Here is a 13,746-nt window from a genome sequence, read left to right on the forward strand (position 1 = left end):
CAATTAACATGGGGAAACTGTCTCTGTCTCGAGCTATTCTAAAGAGTTGCTCTGCTTTCTTTATTCCTGTCTACTCCCTGATATTCTTCAACCAAGAGGCCTGTTTTCTGCCAATTCCTCTGCATCCTTCGATTTTACCTGTCATAATAAGTTGAAGAATATTATATCGGTCTTCCCTTACTACGTGTCCAAAATAGGCCATCTTTCTACATTTGATGTTATCAAGCAGCTCGCGAACAGCATTTGCTCTTTTGAGGACTGCCACATTTGTCAGCATGACTGTCCATGGTGTTTTTAGTGTACGTCTGTGCAGCCACATTTCAAAGGCCTCCAAACGATTAATCATGGATATTTTTAATGTCCATGCTTCGACACCGTATAAGAGGACTGACCAAATGTAACATATATTCATGCGGTTTCGAAGTTGCAAATTATCATTACAGAAGAATGACCTCATTTTTAAAAACGTTGTGTGGGCTATCTCGATTCTACATTTTATCTCTTGATCTGGATCTAGTTGTTCAGTAATATGGCAACCAAGAAATTTAAAACTGGGGACTCTTTGAATGATATGACCATTAACATATAACCGTGAATCTTGATATGGCAAACAGCTAAACCTCATGTGTTTTGTTTTTGAACAGTTTATGTTTAGGCCAAACTCTCTTTCCACTGTGTCAATGGCATTTAAAAGACATCGTAATCCATTCATGTCATCACTTAAAATAACTGTATCGTCTGTTCATATTCTCTAATAATTTCTATTTTGTTTTAATTTTCAAATCGATCTGGCAACGTTGCTTTCTGCCAACATTGGGCATTTTGGGCGAGGTCGCTTCGATCGAGCATTGTTGTTCGATCGATGCGCGAGAGTCATGTACAAGCCGTTGCATTAAGAACACGTGGAAATAAAAAGGCACGTTTTTGTTGAGCTTGTAAGTCATTTCTAATTCATTTCCTGCACCAATTACCCAAGACAAAAAGTGTTAATAATCAATAAAAAACATTGGTAGCAGAGCGTGGTTAACTAATTCGTAAAAAAAAATAGTGTTAAATCCCGGTCTATAACAGGACTCAGTGGAAAATTTCGTAACGGTTAGTTAAACAATAGTGTTCGTTCCCGGTTGTGTAAATTTACCGGCCCAGTGGAAGAGACAACACATTGGTGCAACCAGAAGTTGAAGTTATCTACAAGTTCAATAAATGTGAGTTCCTTTTCAATCACTTTCCTTAAACTTTTCTTTATATAGTCTATAGTTTTTTACTGCTTCGATTTGTAACAATTTTAAGTTAATCATAATGTCTGATACTAAAAAACGAGGTGTGCTTAAAAGTAAACTAACAATTTTTATTAAATATCTGAATACATTATTCGAAAAAGAAATTAGTGAGTTGGAAATAATTCAATTAAAAGCGCGGCTTTTAGACATAGAATCGCTGAAATCGGAATTTGAAATAATACAATCGCGAATCGAATTAGATACGGAAGACGAAGAAGAGTTTCAAATCCAGTTAATAGAAAGGGAAACGTTTGAAACGACATATTATACTTATATAGCTAAAGGCAGAAAAATTATTTTAGATTTTGAAACCGTCGATGTATCTAGTTCTTCCCTTAACAATTCACAAATTCAAAACTTTGATCAAGGCACGGCAATAAAATTACCGACAATAAATTTACCTAAATTTTCCGGTTCATATCAGACGTGGCTCGAATTTAGGGACACCTATAAAAGTCTAATTCACGAAAATAACAATATAAGTCCTATACAAAAATTTCATTATTTACGGGCGTCTTTGGAAGGTGTGGCAACTGATATTATTCAGTCGTTGGAAATTTCCACCGCTAATTATGACGTGGCTTGGAAGGCACTTTCTGAACGGTACGATAACGACCAGCTGTTAATACATAATCACGTTAAATCTCTATTCAATTGTGAACCGGTCGTTAAAGAATCAGCTGTATCTCTTCGCAAATTATTAGATATTATTACGAAGAATTTGAGGGCTCTTGAGCAATTAAACCAACCAACTAGTGAATGGGGTACACTACTTATATATTTAATCTCAACTAAACTCGATTCAATAACCCTACGTGAATGGGAAAGTTTTAAAAAGAATGGAGAAAGGCACACCTTTGAAGATTTCAAAGAATTCATAAAATCACGAGCTGATTTATTAGAAATGGCAAATGAAACTCATCCAGATAAAAGAAAATCGGTAAATAACAGTACTCGCGGATTTATTGTTACGGGGGGTGAACGAAATGCTCCAAAATGCGTCTTTTGTAAAAAAGAACATTATATTCAAAATTGCAATGATTTCCTAAAGCTAACTATTAGAGATCGCATTGATAAGGCTAGGTTCATGAAGCTATGCATTAATTGTTTAAAAGGAGGACACACTAGTAAATTTTGTCGACGGGGTAATTGTACGAAATGCGGATCAAAACATAATACTCTTTTGCATTTAGAACAACGTAATGTCAATTCGCAATCTAATTATCCTACACAAAATAGTGCAATCGTGGATTGTGCGCCTGCGCAATCAACTGAGGTAGCTTTATCAGCCTACAGTTCTATTGAACACGTTTTTTTATCTACTGTGCTCGTCCAACTATTCGATAAATACAACAGATCTCATACTGTGAGGGCTTTGCTTGACTCAGGTGCTCAATCCAGCTTTATTTCAAAAGACTTATTTAATGGCCTCCATTTGGAGAATATACCAACAGACATTATAGTGACGGGCATAAATGGTATTTCAACTAATATTACTGCAAAATGTGAGTTACAAGTTCAGGCTATTCATAATGCCTTTCAATTCAAGAACCATTTTTTCGTTATTGACAAAATATCTCATCACTTACCAGTGTCCGATGTTAACGTGGCAGATCTAAAAATCCCTAGTCATTTAAAACTAGCCGATCCATCATTTTTCAAATCTGATAAAATTCAAATGATCATCGGATCGGATATGTTTTGGACTCTAATTTGTATTGGACAAATTTCGTTGGGTCCGAATAAACCTTTAATGCAAAAAACTAAATTTGGATGGATAATATCAGGTCCTATTGCTCAAAAAACCAACAATGTGTCTTGTAATTTGATTTTGAAAAGTGATGAAGTTAATGTTAATAAAACTTTGAGTCGTTTCTGGGAAATTGGGGAAGTGGAATCAAATCGGGTCTACACGGTGGACGAATACAAATGTGAAAAGCATTTCGTAGATCATTTTAAACGCGATAGTGACGGAAGGTTTATAGTCAAGTTACCATTCAAAGAAAATATTGAAAGATTAGGAGAGTCTTATACCATAGCGTACAAAAGATTCTTGAACTTAGAGCGAAAATTAAATTCAAAACCAGAACTTAAAAAATTATACAACGAATTTATACAGGAATACCTGAATTTAGGACACATGAAAAAGGTAGAAAACCTGGACACCGCGAATGTATCGTACTATATGCCACATCGCGCAGTTATTCGACAAGATAGTCTTACTTCAAAAATACGTGTTGTGTTCGACGCTTCATGTCCTTCCTCGTCGGGCTACTCATTAAATAATTTGCAATACGTCGGTCCGACATTACAAGATGAACTTTTTTCTATTCTTCTGCGTTTTAGACAATATAAATATGTTTTTTCGGCTGATATTGCTAAAATGTACCGCCAGGTATTAGTAATTCCAGACCAAAGGAGTTTACAGCGGATATTGTACCGCGAAAATTCAAATGATCCAATAAATGTGTACGAATTAAAGACTGTGACATACGGCACAGCGGCAGCGTCGTATCTAGTTATTCGATGTCTATTTCAATTAGCGGCTGAAAATGAATCTAAAAATCCTAAACTGGCGAATATAATAAGATCTGACTTTTATGTAGATGATTTGTTGAGCGGAGCGGACAGTGTTGAGGAAGCAGCCTGTATCTCCAAAGAGTTTCGAATATTTTAAAACAGGGTTGTTTTGAGTTGAGAAAATTTTATTCAAATAATAATGATGTGCTAAAGTACGTAGAATCCGACGAAGTGGACTCATTATTTATAAATTTCGGGAAAAATGAAAATGCTAAAACATTAAGTATTAAGTGGAGCCCAAATTCAGATCAATTAATTTATAAGATCAATGATAGTTTTTATACTCCTAAAATTACCAAAAGAATAATATTATCAGAGGTATCGCAGGTGTTCGATCCGTTAGGGCTTTTAGCTCCTTGCATATTAAAGGCCAAGGTGATATTACAATCGCTTTGGTTGGAAAAGCTGTCTTGGGACGAATCTGTCCCGTCAAGTATATACACTTCCTATTCTCAGTTTAGATCTGATTTGCCTGTATTAAATGAGCTTCGTATTCAAAGACACGCTATGTGTGAGAATGCGGCATATTTGGAAATGCATGGTTTTGCTGATGCATCGGAAACAGCGTACGGCGCATGCGTTTATATCAGGTCAGTAAATGCAGAAGGTCAGATATTTTCTCACCTATTGTGCGCAAAATCTAAAGTAGCTCCATTGAAAACCATATCTATCCCCCGACTTGAACTTTCTGCTGCTTTACTATTAGCCAGATTATCAAAAAGGGTGAGAACGTCTTTGAGAGTTAATTTCTCTCGTTGTATTTTTTGGTCCGATTCTACGATCGTACTGGGATGGCTAAAATCACCTCCCAATAAATTTAAAACTTTTGTAAGCAACAGAGTTTCTGAGATTCAAGATTCGACTAGTTCGGATTGTTGGAAGCATGTTAGCTCCAATCAAAATCCAGCTGACATATCAAGAGGAAGTACACCATCATCGCTTTTAAATAATAATTTATGGTGGTATGGACCGTCTTGGCTCACGGACAATGAAGATCGTTGGCCTAAAAAGCAAATATCAGATCAAAAGTTACCTGATATCAAGAAAATGGATGACCGTATTGCTTTCACGGCGATAGTGGACGATTTTATTATAAACAAATACTCCAATTTGGATAAATTAAAGAGAGTAACGGCATGGGTGATAAGATTTCTTAAAAATTCTAAGTTAAAAGATAATCACTTGCGTTTTAAAACAAATTATATAAGTACCGTTGAAATAAAACATGCGTTTGATGTTCTCATCAAAATTGATCAAGATATCTATTTTAAAGCGGACATTACAAATTTGCGCACCAACAAACCGTTAAAATCAAATAGTTGTCTCCTAAGTTTAAATCCATTTATAGACGAATTCGGTTTTCTAAGGGTTGGTGGTAGGTTGAGTAATTCGAAATTTGCATTCGAGAAAAAACATCCTTTAATTTTACATTCTAAATCACATTTAATGTTTTTAATTGCTAGCCAAACTCATCTTGATTTATTATGCAGGGCCTCAGCTGATGCTTGCGACAATTTGCGATATTTTTTGGCCTATTGGTGGTCGGCTGTTGGTCAAATCAATTGTAAGAAAGTGCCTGTCTTGTTTCAGATTTAAGCCTCAAATAACTAAACCTATTATGGCCGCCTTACCAAAAGATCGTTTAAGTTCGCGACTACCGTTTGAAGTAATTGGCGTTGACTATGCAGGTCCCTTATTAATAAAAAGTCGCACAGGCCGCGGATGTAAAATTTCCAAGACATATATCTGTTTATTTATTTGCGCGGTCACAAAAGCGATTCACATCGAATTAGTTTGTGATTTAAGTAAAGAATATTTTTTGTTGGCATTAAAACGTTTCGTTGCTAGAAGAGGAATGCCCTCTCAAGTATTAAGTGATAATGGTTCCAATTTTATAGCGGCTAGTAACGAACTTTGTCAATTAGGTCGATTTTTATCTCAAAATGAAAATGAAATATCCGAAAGTTGTCATAAAGACAATATAAATTGGAAATTTAATCCTCCCTATGGACCACATTTTGGTGGTTTATGGGAAGCCGGGGTTAAAAGCACTAAGCACCACTTACGTCGCGTCACTAAGGGAGCTTCGTTTACCTTTGAACAGCTAACTACATTGTTGACGCAGGTCGAGGCCATATTAAACTCTAGACCTCTTTCTCCTATCTCCGATTCACCTCACGACCTTACTCCACTCACCCCCTCACATTTCTTAATTGGACGAGCTGGCAGCAGTGTTCCCGAGAAAAACTTTGTTAATACACCTTATAATCGATTGACTGTATTCCAGCATCTGTCACAACTTAAGCAGCATCTATGGAATCGCTGGAGTAAGGAGTATGTCAGTGAACTCCAGGCTCGTACAAAATGGAAGCAGCATTATGATTCATTGAGGAGGGGAGCCTTAGTTTTAATCAAAGATGATAACCTTCCTCCGATGAAGTGGAAGCTTGGAAGAATAGAGGACGTGATCAAAGGACCCGATGACGTATGCAGAGTTGCTGTAATCAAGACAGAACAGGGCCTGGTGAGAAGGGCATTTCCCAAGATTTGTCCATTACCACTGGACAAAAATTTACAGACTGAGTGATAAATACAATGACACTTGTTTTTGTGAACTGAACATTTTTACTTTATATTTTAAATCATTAGTCTTGAGGACCTTTAAGTTAAGAAATTATCTATTTTATTTTTATTCTTTAATATTTACCAGTTATAATGTTTTTCTTTGAAAGCTTCCCTCTTTCAAGGCGGGGGGCATGTTCATATTCTCTAATAATTTCTATTTTGTTTTAATTTTCAAATCGATCTGGCAACGTTGCTTTCTGCCAACATTGGGCATTTTGGGCGAGGTCGCTTCGATCGAGCATTGTTGTTCGATCGATGCGCGAGAGTCATGTACAAGCCGTTGCATTAAGAACACGTGGAAATAAAAAGGCACGTTTTTGTTGAGCTTGTAAGTCATTTCTAATTCATTTCCTGCACCAATTACCCAAGACAAAAAGTGTTAATAATCAATAAAAAACATCGTCTGCATATCTAATTGTATTTATCAGAATTCCTTTAACTTTCACGTCCCATTCCAAATTATGCAGCGCTTCTTTAAATATTCTATCTGAATATAAATTGAACAACAGTGGGGACAGTATACAACCCTGTCTGACACCTCTTTATATTTTACATATTTCTGTTGCTTTTCCATTTATGCACGCTGTCACTGTTTGACGCCAGTATAATTTTTCTATGATTTGTACGTCTTGACTATCAACTCCTTTAATATTTTAATTAATTTGTGATGCTGTACTTCTTCAAAGGCCTTTTCATAGTCAATAAATACAGCAAATATGTATTTCCTTTGATCTCAGCATTTCTGCAATAATACATTTAGTGCAAAGAGTACGTCCCGGGTTCCCAGTCCATTTCTGAAGCCAAATTGTGTGTCATTCTGGTCTTCTTCACATTTATCTCTGATTCTATTGTGGATGATACGTAGAAATATTTTCAAAGTGTGGCTCATAAGGCTTATCATTCTATGTCTTTAACCAATCTTCAGTCAAAACCATGTCTTTAACCAATCACTGAAAAGCTTGACCAGTATTCCAATGTTTTCCTCATTTATGAGATTTAAGTGAGAATTTTACTACACGTAATTTGCTGTGCAAAGAAAGAAAAAGTAGGTATAGCCGTAAAATATTTGCGCCATCACTTTAATACTAAACTTTAACATATATCCCCTATTTTGTTAAATCAATATTATTTTGTTTTTTATTCTATTCAAAATAAATGCAGTTTTGACAGGAAATTTGTTTTATTATTTATTTATTCCATAGTACGCATAAGTTTGTGATATCCATGGGTAGTAAATAACAGACAGAGGCAGGATTCGATTTTTAAAACATTTATTTTACACTTGAAACATAGTCAAATCTTAAGCGATACGAATACATAGGCATATCTTAGACGATAAGTGTATATTATTGTTACAAGTTGATACTACTTATAAAAATAAATACACACTTAAAAGATCAATACATTATTACTTATGATGAATAAGTACATTATAAATTATGAGAATGTAACCAAAGAAGTAAGTCTTCAGGTAACCACAGTTAAAGAGGAAGATCATCACACTTCCCTGAAAAATATTAAAAAGAGCCCAAAAGAAAAATAATGACTTAAGAGTTCTACGAGATTGGCTTAAAAATGGAGTAAGACCTATTTGGCAGGAAATATCCAAATACAGTGGAACCATAAAGGCGTACTGGGCTCAATGGGAATCTCTGTATCTTTCCAACGGTCTATTACATCGGAAGTGGGAAAGTCCTGATGGAGTGCATACAATTCAACAAGTGGTACTGCCAAAATCACACATTAAAAGTGTGCTGCAAGAACTTCATAACAGCCTCTGTCTGGAGGACATTTTGGAGTTAAAAGAACACAGGCCAGAGTTCGAGACACATTTTATTGGATAAATTGTCACTTAGGTGTAGAAGATTGGTGTAAAACATGTGATTTATGTAACGATAGAAGAGGCCCTAGATCAAGAAGTCGTGGTAAAATGGTACAATATCTCTCCTGGAGAGCCTTTTGAACGACTTGCAGTAGCTATTCTCGGTCCACTTCCGATGACAGAGAGAGGAATATAGCCTGAAATTGCACCCCTTCCCAATCAAGAAGCGACTCAGTAGTAGAAGCATTCATAACACATGTGATATCAAGACATGGAGTTCCTTTAGAGCTGCATTCTGATCAAGGACGAAATTTTGAATCAAAATTATGGAAACAATGAAAATCTTAGGTATTAAGAAAGCTCAAACTATACCTCTCCATCCACAATCAGACGGAATGATCGAAAGACACAATAGAACTATTTCTCAATATCTTTCCATGTTTGTTGCTGATAATCAAAAAGATTGGGACACTTTAATTCCTCTATTCCTGTTAGCCTACAGAGGTTCCGAACATGAAGCAACTGGTTATTCTCCATCGATGATGATCACCGGAAGAGAAATAAAGCTTCCTCAAGATCTTATTTTTGGAAGATTGCCATCATGCGAAGAAGAATGTTCATCCCTGACGTACATTGAAAATTTAAGAGAAAAATTGGAAAAAGTCTACGAATTTGCTCATAAAAGTTTGAAGCTTCAAAATGATAAAGCCAAGTCCAGACTCAAGTTATGCATGCTACTGGGACAAAATTCGAAAGAGGTGACCCAGTATGGTTATACAATCCCATACGTAAGAAAGGACTTTGTCCGAAACTGGGAAGGCCTGTACACTGTCCTGCAGAAAATAATTGATCTAATCTATGCATCCAGTTTTCACCTAGAAGTAAAACCAAGGTAGTTACTATCGAAAGATTAGCCCCATACCATGGAATTGATCCACCCTGTTAGCTTCAACCAGTCCCTGATAGACCAGTTATTCGAGTCGAATAACTACAAAGGAGGGAGCAGTGTTACGAGAGTAGTATAAGATTGATCCCACATAGAAAAAGTCCTTTGACGAAAAAGAAGAAGTACTCAAATACGAGACTATTCAAGATATCATGGAATAACCCGGATGTCTAAAACGTCAGAAAATATATAAAAACATGGGAGTTGACAGTATATAGAACAGTTGTACCATTGTACTTTAGTTTTTGAAGGTTACAGTTGTCAGTTCATTCAAGTTAAAAAGTTATTGTAATTTTGTTATTAGAGTTTGAATAAATCGATTTTAAAGCTGAGTAACAATATTATGTTGTCATATTTTACAACTTTGACAATACCAAAGCGAGTCTGGTGTTTCACTGATGCCAACACATTTAAAATGAAACCATTGAACATTGCAATCGTCGTTGTCACATTTTAACATAGGGCTTCCATTATCCACCCCTTTGCAATAACACCAGTATTCAACTTTGGCATTGCCTTCTCTTTTTGTAAAATATCTACCTAAGAGTTCTGGCATTATAATTTCTGAATGAAATTTTAAAATAAGTTTCAGATTGTCATTCCACAAATCCCAATCTGGTAGAATTCTTTGCCTAAAAAAAATTTTTGGTGACCAAATAACAAAGTCACAATACAATAAATTTGATATGAATATTTGGCATTGGACCTGATAGTAATAAGAATGATTCTTATTTAAAATCACCAAATCATTTTCTTTAATTAAACAACAATTTTTAAATGCCAAATATTCATTTATGTCATGTACATTATTAGTATGAAGCAAATAAGGGCATTTTACTTCTAGACACCCGCCTTTACAGCATTCACAATAAACTAATTTATCTGGTGATACACCTATTTGTGGCCACCTGTGGTTAACTATTAGTCCTACATCATTTATAATAAAATCCTCATGATGTTCTTCCTCCGTCATATATTCTTCATATTTCTCAATAGGATTTACTTCGTGTTTAAGGCCCCAATCAGTTGCTTTCGTTTTAAATGAAAGCTTTATAGGATAGCAAATTGATTTTATTAGGCTAAGAGAAGGAGATGTCTTTTTCGTTCTACATACTGCCTTAAATTTTGAAGCAGTTATTCTGCCTGCCCTTTGGGAATACCAATTATCACATGCATATTGTGCTCTGGTATGTTCTTCAATCAGATAAGCTTGATCTTTGGTAACCACTAAAACAATTTTGTTGGCAATTTCCATTAATTCTTTAAATGATTTTTGTTCATACTCTTCTCTGTAAATATTTAAGCATAATGGAAGGCTTATATGTCTTGTGGCATCTATTTTGCTGGCATAGGGTTCTACTATTCTCATCAAACTTGATGATTTTCCCAAATTCTCCATTCTCTTTAGCAAATTCTCCACATCCTGGTTGGACATATCTGGAACTTCAGGGAATTTATGCTTTGATAACGGTTTTCCAAAATCCATTTCCAGACACGGAACAATTGGCACAACTGTAGACAAAGCTGGCATTGGCCATGTAGCTGTAACATCTGTACATGAAGTGGGATCTTGTGTCTTGCTCTCAGCAGCTGCGTGGGCATACTCAGCTGCAAATAACAATGCTACAATATGGCTGCAGACTTCACTATTGCCGGCCATACACATACAATGTGCATTTGCTATGTCCCCATCAGAACTGGCTATCACCCAAGCATCTAGCGGTTTAGCATTAGCTTTTTGGGAATGCTTCACCTAAAAAAAATATTTTAGCTTTTTGGGAATGCTTCAAATACAAAAATTTATTTTTATCAGAGTATTTGCGTTCTTTACAATGATTGAGAATATTTTATTTAAAATCAGACATTCACATAAAATAATTTTAGAACAAACAATCATGACCGTTTATTATTCTCTTTTCTATCATAGCAATTACATATATGTTTGGTTTCATATAGATATATAAACGTAAATAAATCTAATATTTAGAACCAATATATCCAAAAGACACTAATACTGCTATCCATATATTTCTTAAAGGTGAATAAATAAAAGCATACCTTTCCAACAATAATGTAGAAATCATTAACAATTTTTACTCCAACTTTCAAAATAAATCCAGACGTGAAATATTTATGTGCCTGGAGGCTTTTGTATGCTTTCATCTGCTCCTTAGAGTAGTAACTGTGAGAGTTCACCAGATATGTATAAATATCTATAATTGTAATTGGTGGAATGCACTTTATTGTAAAATCCAATTCTGATGAGTGAATTGTATATGGATCTAAATCCCCAATTATTTTCAGCTTCAATAAATATCTAAAACAATAAAAGAAATAATTTTATTTCTTGCAGAATTCATCATTATTGATAAATATCAAAGAAAAATGAACAGTAAATAAAAATTGTTTTGCCTACCTTTCTCCAACATCTGGAGTTTCCAATAATAATTTCTTTAAATAATCACTTTGCATTGTGGTAAAGTTTATAAAATTCACAAATAACAAACAAAAGTTTTAAAAAATACACGAAAACAGCCAAACGAAATCTAAAATACGAAGATAAACAATGAAAAATGGATACAAATATAACCTTTGTGTGCCAACCAGAAGTCACGTGATCATCAAAAATGTCACGTGGTTTGGATTGCCTAATTATTATGATTACCTTATTTTAATTTTACAGTAAAAACAGTTCTAGAAAAATACTGTCTAGGTAAATATTATTCAATATGTAATGTACATCTACCAAATAGAGGTACCAAGAGTTCTATCAAAAAAACACATGATATTTGTTTAAAGAAAACTATTATGCAGACAACAGATATTAAATACTTACATTAAAATGATCTTCACATACATGAAGAGCTTGAGCAGTAACTGAAATATCCCTTTGACAGGCACGTAACCAGTTTAAACGCCGTTTTTTATCGACTGGTAATCTAATAAATATTTTGTTGGGGGTTTTAATGGTTGTACTTTTACACAATGGTACTAAACAACACTTGTAGTATTTACTTTTACTTTCCATAGTAAAAACACACACAATTCAACACTCTCTCTTCAAAAACTGTATCAAACACCAATATAAACAAAATAGTTTATACTTTTATCATTTTATAATGCTTTTATACAAGACAGGAGACCTGACATACAGACAATGAGGGCTATGATGTATCGTTTATGTGAAATAATTACATGCTGTAAACTCCGATTTTAACACATTTATGTAAAAATTTTCAAATCGGTATGATGTAAGAACTACGTATAACGGGTTGCCTACCTTGATATGTAATTTATCTATATGTAAATGTAATTTTTAAGCTGTCTAAAATTAGATGCCGTTTTCGCTTTTAGTTAGGTTATGTTATTGTATGTAATTTGTGGAAACAAGTTACTATTTTTTTATAATTATAATAAAATAAACTAATGGCTTCAATTAAAAAGAAAACAACCAGGAAACAATTGTAAGTGATGTTAGACTTCATAAAAATAAATAGTGCTTACTGGCAAAATAGTCAAGGAAAGCTAAGAAAGTAGCCCAATTGTGAGAGGAATTTGCTATCATGGTAAATACAGTAGATGGTGGCCCTAAAAAACAGGAGAACAATGAAGACATGTAAGAAGATTAATTTCTGTTACTATCAAATTTAATAAATGCTAAATTTTTTGGTGTTCAATGAGTGGAAGATTTTGCAACTCATTTCAAAGATTCATCTTGGGGAGCCCCAGATTATAAATACATTGGAGTTTAAAAGTAAAGATTAATTATTTATGTATTATGTTTATTATGGTGTATAATATTTTTTAGAAGGAAAAGGAAGTCAACCTGTAAAAATTAAAAATGCAATAGTTTTATTTAAAATTCTATAAACATATCCTTTATAAAATTATATCTCAATTATGAAATAAACTGAATACAAACATTTTTATTTAACAATTTTATAACTCAAAATTTTTTAGCCACTTTGTAATATGTTTCAGATTTTTGTTTTGTCTTGATCTTTGTGTTATTCTTTTTGATTTTGTAACTAATTGTAACATAAATACCTACATATCATTATGAAATATACTAATTATAAACACTTTTATTTATTTGTTTTTTTTTTATCTTACAACACCGAAGTTTGCAGCAATAATACTTCTTCATATTCTCTAAGGGTTATGAGCACATTTGGACCATTTTGTAATATATTTTAGTTTGTTTTACCATTATCATTAGTCAACATCAATGCAACACAGGAATATATGTTTCCAGCTTTAACAAGGCTATAATGTAAAACTCTGTGCTTGTGCAAATAATTCTTTAGGACAATCCTCCATTCACCCCTGTGTCTACCAACTCTTCTGTACATTCTAACTCCAATAGATTTTAAATCATCGTCTAAATTGTCTTGATACCTGGTCTTGGTTTTCTTCTGGTTTATTGTCCCATCAATCCTTCTTCCTCTTCTGTTAAAAACCTTTCCGACTGTTGCACCTACCTCTTGCCTGAT

At 34.1% G+C, this 13,746-nt stretch overlaps 3 protein-coding genes across 3 annotated transcripts; all 3 read left to right on the forward strand.

Annotated features, from left to right (window-relative positions):
* Window positions 1–1,299: 1,299 nt before the first annotated feature.
* Window positions 1,300–3,957, forward strand: LOC140450763 (uncharacterized). Its single transcript, XM_072544435.1, has one exon. It carries the CDS (start codon window positions 1,300–1,302, stop codon window positions 3,955–3,957), a length of 2,658 nt encoding a protein of 885 aa, XP_072400536.1.
* A 410-nt stretch (window positions 3,958–4,367) lies between these two features.
* On the forward strand, window positions 4,368–5,456 carry LOC140450764 (uncharacterized). Its single transcript, XM_072544436.1, has one exon. The coding sequence runs from the start codon at window positions 4,368–4,370 to the stop codon at window positions 5,454–5,456; it is 1,089 nt and encodes a 362-aa protein (XP_072400537.1).
* Window positions 5,457–5,478: 22 nt separating this feature from the next.
* On the forward strand, window positions 5,479–6,447 carry LOC140450766 (uncharacterized). Its single transcript, XM_072544437.1, has one exon. The coding sequence runs from the start codon at window positions 5,479–5,481 to the stop codon at window positions 6,445–6,447; it is 969 nt and encodes a 322-aa protein (XP_072400538.1).
* The last annotated feature ends 7,299 nt before the right edge of the window (window positions 6,448–13,746 follow it).

Source organism: Diabrotica undecimpunctata, chromosome 9 (assembly GCF_040954645.1).
Source record: "Diabrotica undecimpunctata isolate CICGRU chromosome 9, icDiaUnde3, whole genome shotgun sequence".
Lineage (NCBI taxonomy): Eukaryota > Metazoa > Arthropoda > Insecta > Coleoptera > Chrysomelidae > Diabrotica > Diabrotica undecimpunctata.